General features: G+C 47.2%; 1 protein-coding gene across 1 annotated transcript in view; it reads right to left on the bottom strand.

The window, feature by feature from the left end:
* shisa9a (shisa family member 9a) overlaps window positions 1-8,120 on the bottom strand; it is a gene marked incomplete at both ends in the record, with an annotated part of 33,492 nt that extends 25,372 nt beyond the window's left edge. The window contains 2 exons of the mRNA XM_079293088.1: window positions 6,790-6,896; window positions 7,606-8,120. Of these exons, the coding sequence (XP_079149214.1) occupies window positions 6,790-6,896; window positions 7,606-8,120 (622 nt within the window). The remainder of the gene's footprint in view (window positions 1-6,789; window positions 6,897-7,605) is intronic.
* Between the last annotated feature and the right edge of the window lie 359 nt (window positions 8,121-8,479).

The raw sequence follows: 8,479 nt of genomic DNA on the forward strand, positions 1-8,479 counted from the left end.
GTTCCAGGCTGGTAATTTGCAGGCAGGCAGGCAGACAGGCACAAGATCTGTCAGCGCGAGAGCCCAGCATCGTGACGCATTTCGCCCAGCCACATGTCCCCTATCCATGGGCCAGTGCCCAGCAGGATGGGGGGCGGTGTGGGCGGGGGAGGGGGGGGGGCTGTAAGCCTGTCCATGAGCTTGTGTGTTCCAGTGTTTGCGTGCGTCCATATGTAGGTGCGAGGGTGGGAGGGCGAGCGGCGGGAAGGCTGCCAATGTGTCCCTATACCTCCTCGGGGCAGGGTGGTGAGCGAGCCAGGCCATACTGAAGCCCACAGGCCAAAAGAGAGAGAAAGAGGTGGAGTTGGTGATGTGTGTGTGTGTGGGGGCACATGGGGACGGGGTGTGTGTGTGGGGGGGGGGGGGTTTGAAAATGTGGCCCCAGCATGAGCTTTCCCTGCCTGTGACTTAACATCGCTGGTGGCATCATTCAGCTTGCCAAGCAAATCTGCTGCCTACCCCCGGGCCGTGTGAAACACAGGCCTGGAGAATATAAGTGTGTGCGTATATGGAGGTTGAACATGTGTGGGTGCCTTTTGGTGTCCATATATACGTGTGCGTGTGTGCACGTGTGTGCATGAGGAGGATAAAGAGGCCTCAGCACCTGAGGCACATGGGAAGTCATCTATTGCTTTTGCCAATTCATCCGAAACAGACTGTTCCCTTTCGAAGCCAAGACTTTCAGAATGCACACACATGGAGATGTGACTGGCCCACATACAGCTTCGCTCCGATAATACTGGAGGTGTAATGACATGTACTGTACTCCAGTGTTCCCCCAACCGGATCGGCCCTGTCTGATGAACTCAAGTACCTCTTCATTGATCCAAACGGATTTTAAACTGGATGCTGTTTAACACTATTGACTTTACAAAGGTGAACATTTTTACAATGTCTTTTCAGAAAATGGAGCTTTCAGTAATTAGATGGTTTGGTTCCTGCGAGTGACATAAGCTAAATGCTTAAACCATTCACCCCTTCATTTTAACTCGGTCTTTTTTTTAAATGAAACACGGGGAAAAACGTTTTCGTTTGATTGAAAATCAATTGATCAAAGTAAGAATTGATAATTACTTGGCTGTTAAAGTAGTCGTTTGTTGCCGCCCTAATTTGTAGCAAACCGTTTTAAACATGAACTCTATCCATGTTATCCAGGCTGTTTTAACGATTTAACATTTCAAACATTTATCCATTACTTTTAGATAACTATTACAGCTGTTTATCTCTTACGTTTAGCTGTTATCGCACCATCTCTTACTTTCAGGTCCCTTTTAGACAACTAACCGTGTATCCATTACTTACGAATCGACTTGCTTGATAACTAGTTTTCACGCACTCTCAATCGCAACCCTTGATGTTCAGGTATTACAGAAGGCTTTATGAGCATTAGCATGTAGATACAGTGTACTTTATATAGTTTAATTCAAATCATGACTTTAATTTGTTGAGCTACTACACAATCTTTCCACGTACTCCCCGGCAACTGCAAAGGTACCCCCTGAGGTGCAAGCACCCCTAGTTGGGATTGGAATCACTAGCAAACCCCATGAGGGGGGGGCTTCCACTGTGAATACCATCAGAACACCGTTGGGAAGTGGCAGGACTGTATAAACGATTACTGTCACCACTACAGAAGATTAGAGCTCTATTTTCCTTTTATAGGAGGAAAAGTGTGTTATAATAGCAGCAGATTACAGCGGATTCCACACAGCGTAACACAGCTACACGTCAGGGGGGCCGAAACAGATTTACAATGCTTCGACTCAGCTCGCTTCAACGTATGTTTGGCAGACACGGAGCTCGTTTTTTGCTCAAAGGAACTCAAGCAATCAATAACTCCCCTCCTGCAATGACAAAGGACGCATGCGTCGAGCCAAGTGCCTCTTGAAATTGAAACACAAACAAAACCCTCGACTTAAATGCTGTTTACCTATCTTCCTTCGTAATTACTTTTTTTTTTGTAAATTCATATTCATACAGAAAATAATCTTAATATTTGCGAAAGGCTTGACTCATTCATTTGAATAGTCGATTAAGGGCATTCAGTGTAGCAGTTAATTAGAAACCAGTGGTGATAACCACCTGTTCAAACATACAGATGGGAAGTCTGTCTGCTTATCCCATGACTGCCTGCGAGCGCTCCGTCATTACGGATCGCCAAATGTAAATGAGTCTGAAAGAGATGAAGATAGATGGATGGAACGCTGCTCATCCCACTCAGGGTTTCACCCAAGCACAACACAGGTTATGTGCATACGCGGGCATGTATGATGAGCATGTCAGAGAACATAGACTCCAGCGCACGCACACGCACACGCACACACAGTCGAAGACGTAATTACCTGTCAAATGCAATATGTGACTTCCTGGGAGTAAATTAAGTGATTAATATTTGTGAGGAGGGTCGGGGGGCTTGGCTGATTATATGTTAAGATATTCCTTGTCCGTATTGCTTCTTTTATTACAGCACCACAATGACAAGATGGCAAATTACACCCCGGGTGATGCAAAACACTCAGGACCGAATAGGACGGGCGACACTCATTAGGCCGGCGCTCTCTGCCCGTCAAAAAAAACCTCTTTCGGTTTCTTTAAATGTCCACAAAATGAAACTTGTTCCAGTTTACATTACCTTCTACACAGAATGCTTAGTCGCGGTGAGCGTGATGCAGCTAGCGGTCGCCGAGTTTTTCTGTTTTTCTCATCACATTTTTCAGAAATCATTTTGTCGTTGGTCGATGCCTGCCGGCTGTGCGGCCCAAGAGCTCGAATAAACAGGAATCGAATGAGGTCCCTGGGCGGCTGAGGGGGCCTCACATTAAAATGTGATAGAGGGTGCAGGAATGAGGCCCCTGAGAGGAGGAGGAGGAAGAGGAGGAGACTCTTCTGAGGATCTGAGGCTGTGACTTCATGACTTTTTCTCCCTTGTTGCTCACTGTAGCCTGATTTGCACCGTTAGTGTATTTTTATAGGAGGAACAACAGCTGTGTTGCGCGGAATAACTACACCAAGATGATTTGTCAGGAGTGACGAGCTATTCAGACAAACCAAATGGTGAATTGTGCCAAAGAGTGCAGGCAAGTATATCATGTGGGGCTGAAGTTACAATATGTATGTAAAAATGGCCATTTGCGAGGGCATCGGTTTCTCAAGAGCTAACTTCTCTTTCCTAATGTATTTGGTGGCAATTTTGAAAGTTATAGTCCATATCGGCAACATAATCAGCAAAACGTCTTTCGGGGCATGTTTGTCGTGATCTCAGAGGAAAACTCTCGATCCGGGTGGTTGTGGCTTGCTTGCTTGCACCGCCTGCAGTCTCTACCTTGTTGCCCAAACAGGTATTCTTTGGGTATTAACTGTCAAGATGGCAGCAAGATATCACGCCTATGTCCATCTACGCAAATCTTCACGAATCCAGCGACAAATGTATTGGCCATTTACACGCACTTTAAGGAAAAGTTCACTCGAACTGTAAGCATGACAAACTGTGGTTGTATAAGCGCTTATGTGCCTTGTGTGGGTTGCATCCAGCTAAGAAATAATTCAGCACATAACCCCCCATTAAACCACAACGTTTTGTTTTTACGCGGCATAAGCTCCTGGTTCCACTCTTTATGCTAAGCTATGCTAACCATTTTACATTTACCAGACAGTAAAGAGAGTGGTATCAGTCTATTTTGTAAATAGGCGGTGTGAACGGAAGTATGTCAGTAAGAAAATGGAACAAAAAATATATTTTCCTGAATGGTCGGGATGAAAGAAAACTCAGCAGTAGACACAGCAGAAACTGTCGCGGACAAACACGGGGGTGTGGAACCTCGGCTTCATCTGCTTTTCCTTCCTGTTTGAACACGAGGACAGAAGCTGAGCTATAAAACGTAGCTGTTGCCGGAGCGACGCCTCCCAGATAACTACCTCCAGCCCTGTCATTTGCTCTGTGACGCGGCCTCCCCTTCGCTTGTTTCTAGGGCCTGCACAGCGGTGTGTGTGTGGGTGCACTAGCCAGAGCTCCTCTTTCCGCTCTGACACTCTGCAATCAGATGTGACACACTCAGGGCTCAGATGACAGCTGGGATGACAAGGTCACACAGTCACCTACTTTTAACGAAGGATGTGCACAGCTCCTTTTGACAGGACTGCACAGGGCACACGCAGACACCCTCGCTCACACACACACACACACACACACACACACACAGTCACAAGGCGGAGCAGGGGTATTGTGCAGACGGGGCCTTTCCTCGTGCCTGTGCAATCTCGGAAGCAATTACACATTAAAATTTCATCCTTTCCATCTCAGAATGTTTCGGCAAAGATTATAACTGCTGGGGAGGCAATTAAGCCTGCAAATGGTGATTTGAGTTGTGAATACAGAGTACTGTGTGTGTGTGTGTGTGTGTGTGTGTGTGTGTGTATTTGTGTGCGATACCCAAAATGACAATTACAGGACTAAGATGTACAATATTGGTCTGGAGAAATTGTTCAGTGTAATAATTCACAAGGATAAATACTGTTTTACAATTCAATTCCACCACTAACTCCTTTATTAGATTGTGAGTGTCGTAACAAAGAGATTGGCTTCTGCTGCTCGTCAGTTACACTTAAGAGACTCTCTGCTGCCTTAAACTGGAGCGAACGTCACCCTGAACTCGGCGCTCGACTCAAGATATTTGTCAGACTTTTTTTTTTCCGCGCAGCAATCCAAAGAGGAGGCTTTACAGACAGATGCAGAGACAAAGCCCCCCCCCCCCCTGTCCTTCAGAGTTTGAGAAAGTGCAACCCTCAGTCTGGGCGTTGCCTCTGAGATCTCTTGACTCTTCACACTGCGCTGGTTTCCCTTCTCCTTCCACCGTCCTCCCCTCTTCCTGCCTTAACCCTCCCTTCTTTGTCTCCTCGGCTCTCTTTGATGCTGGAAAGCGAAGGGACGCAGGATTTTTCTGCCTTTTTAAAGATTCAAACAAAGTCTTTGAGTTTGGAGGAGACATGAAAGTGCTGCCAGCCGGCCCCACCTGGGGATTGCTGGTTCTATTGGGTCGCGTATATCAACCAAAGTGTCCGTTCTTAAGGTGCAGTCGTTTGCGGAGGGCCCCCTCCTGGATATGCACAGGGGCCCACAACATAAAGAACACAAGCCCCGGGCTTTTGTATTACTAATTGATGTTATCTCACTACGTGTGATAATGATTACGAATGTTAGAGACGCAGCAAAGGGCGGATTGGGAATACGGGTCTGCTTGTTTTCCCTTCTTTCATTTCATAAAGGAATGTTTCTTCTTCTTCCCCGTCTGTGGCACAGCGGCTCTCTCAATGAAAAATCGCCTCGCCCTTTTCAGTCTATTCATCTTCCGGTAATCACTTAAAACAAGAATAACACGGTCATATCCAGCGAATCCATATCTAATTCCTCTCCCCTCAGCCTGCCCCCGGTGATGAATCGTCCTCCTAGGGCCGGCGGAGGCACCCGTAAACCGATCAGGCGGCTTTAAGAGAGGATACCGCCAGATCACGGAGGTTAATAACATTCCACATGATTACCCACAACCCCCAGGATTAGAAGGGCCAAGGGGAGCAGGTTCCACATTGCAAATAATAATCACTATTTCACAGCAGTGTTGGTGCCACGCTATCTCATCGCTCCGGTGAGGAAAAAAAAAAAAAAAAAGACTCCAGTGGACCCCAACACCTGCTGAAAGGTTTTTTCATCTCTTTTCATGGCACCGCTGCTGTGAGACTGAGACCCCCCCCCCCCCCCCCCCTGAAACTAAAACCATTTTAATGAATGCAACCTTTTCCATGAGATGTGCTCTCATCATGATGTTGATGGCGTCTGTGGGCGTAGTGCTTCATGCTGAGTAGGGTTATGTCACCTTGTTGTTAGCCTGGGGAGCTGCTGTAGGATTACATATTTATCTCATTCTCGCAAATAAAAGTAGTTATTCACTATTCACACATTATTTGCATTGCTTGCAAAAATGATCTCATCCGACTGGCACATCTTTTCACTTTTCCTAAATCTAGGACTTTAAAACTCTACAGCATGTTAAATGAAATAGATTTTTGGCATGTCGTTTTTGACTGAAATCTCTACAGCAGTCAGATGGAATTGCACAGAAAGACAGTCCTCTAACGGCGCAGTTGCTATTCATCTCAAACAAATTCATCTCAGATCTGCTTTTTCTTTTGGCACAAGAAATATGATGCAACTTTTAGAAGATTTGAATGCTGTGTGCGCTGACTTCATTCCATGTGTTTATGATGCACATGTACTGTATGCTCGGGTCTGCACATATTTGAGTGTGTGTGTGTGTGTGTTTTTGTGTGGATTCATCTGTTTGATCTTCGGTGTTAAAACACAAAGAAGCTCGGTACTGTAGCAGCCCACGGGACGCAACAGAAATAGATGCCATTCACTCTCTATTCTACCACCACCACCACCATCCTTCAAACCCCGCCCCCCCCCCCTACACGCAAAACACACATCCATCACCACCACTTACTTCCTCACCGACTCACACACACACTCCCACTTCCATTTTTCTCTCTCTCTCATTGTATCATGTGGGCATGAACCAAAATAAAACGGTGAATAACGGTTGGAACGAGGGCCTCGGACACCAACATGGACACAGCTTCTTTTTTTTTGCTGACACACACACACTCCCCACCCACACCTCTATATGCCGCCCTAAACAGTTCACAAAACCCAGTAAAGAACTGTCCAGACAACAACAACAAATATAAACCACTCACGGAGGTTTGTGGCCCTGGAAACATAGTGCTGCGAATGCATCCCAAGGGCCTCCTCCCCGCGATACTGCTCACCTGGACACCCGCCCTGCAGCACGTTGGCGACGGCCCTGTCAGACAGGAGAGAGAGACAGAGAGGCGGTGAGGGACGAGGGACGCAGACATGAGGAACTGTGCATAACAAGGGCTAATGCCATTATTCAGTTGGGCTGCACTGCTGCACAGAATCTTTTTTTATGAAACTGTGATTTACAAAAAATAAATGAAAAAATTTGATTCCCCGTGATGAATGGGAATGGCTCTGCAGCACATACACCCCTGCCTGTTAAATGACACCGTGAAGGTGTGGAAAAGTGTTTTCACTTGTCTATAATCATACACAATGGAGCATACGCACGCCAGTGAGAAAACCGCCCCCGCCTGATGAGAAAAGAGTAGCTCACGTCATGTCATTCTATACCACAGCAGATGCTAGACCAGAGTGGAGAGAGCATGCAGTATCCACTTTTTTTCTCCAACCCCCCACACGCACACGCACACACAATCTGAAAACAGAAGATGACATGAGATGCTCTGGTTGCCATGCCAACCGCAGCCTGTGTGAGAGACATTATATGCTGATGCATTATTTGATAATTGATTTGTTATTATGCACTTCTGATGTGCACATCAGGGGCAGATGAAGAAATGAACGAGATGTTGCGCGCTCCGCATCTCTGCGTGCGTAGGCTACTACTGCAAGTCTCTTTGTGAACAAGCGCACTGAGAGAAGCAGGCAGGCAGGCAGACGGCGCGCGAGAGAGAGGGGGAGAGACTTACCTGGACATGTTCTCTCTCTGAGGCCGGTGCGCCTTCTCCAGCCCCAATTTGGTGAAAATCCCCACGAGAGCCATGATGGCCACTACTCCACATATGATGTAAACAATTAAGTTTGTCTTGTCTTTGGTGCTGTCGATTATCTTGTTCATTTTTTTGTAGGGCGTCTGTCCGGTCTTCATCCACACCGGAGTGTCATAATTTTTACAGGTGCTCTGGTCCAGCCGCGAGTGCTTGTAGGAGCAGCAGAAGCGGAAGCCACAGGTGCCGCAGCAGTACAGATAATTGCCCGTCTTGCAGATGAACGGGGGGTCCCACTGGCCCATTACGTCGAAGTAACCCCGACACTTGTCCTCCGTGTGCGGGGTCTCCTCGGACACGCTCTCCTCCTCCCTGGAGCCGTTGGAGGTGGCGATCATGACAAATCCCCCGAGCAGCCCCGTCTCCCCGTCAGCCTTGCACACGAGAGCCATAACTTTGAGCAACAAGAAGCCGAGGAGAAAGTATTTCCCTCTCATCGTGCTTCCTCCGCCGGTCAACTTCACGCAGACACGAAAAGACTTGGAGAGAGGGGAAAGGGCGCGCGGTCATGATATACTGAAAAGTCCAGAAACACACATCCAAATAGCAACGCACCGTCATCCGCGCCGACGAACATCTTTGTTAACATATCATCATCCAAAAGAAAGAAAAGCGCAGAATAAAAAACAGTCTCCGTGGAATGAACTTGGCTGAATCTAACTAAAAGCGCTCCGACGCGGGTTATCTGCTGCGCGTCCGTACGTCTTTCACAGAGGCATTTGCAGGCGCAGATCTGGCGTTTTCACGAGTGCATCACTTTGCATATCCATCGGGTGCGCTCTTACGCGCAGGAGTA

Source organism: Melanostigma gelatinosum, assembly GCF_949748355.1.
Source record: "Melanostigma gelatinosum genome assembly, chromosome: 21".
NCBI classification, from domain to species: Eukaryota; Metazoa; Chordata; class Actinopteri; order Perciformes; family Zoarcidae; genus Melanostigma; species Melanostigma gelatinosum.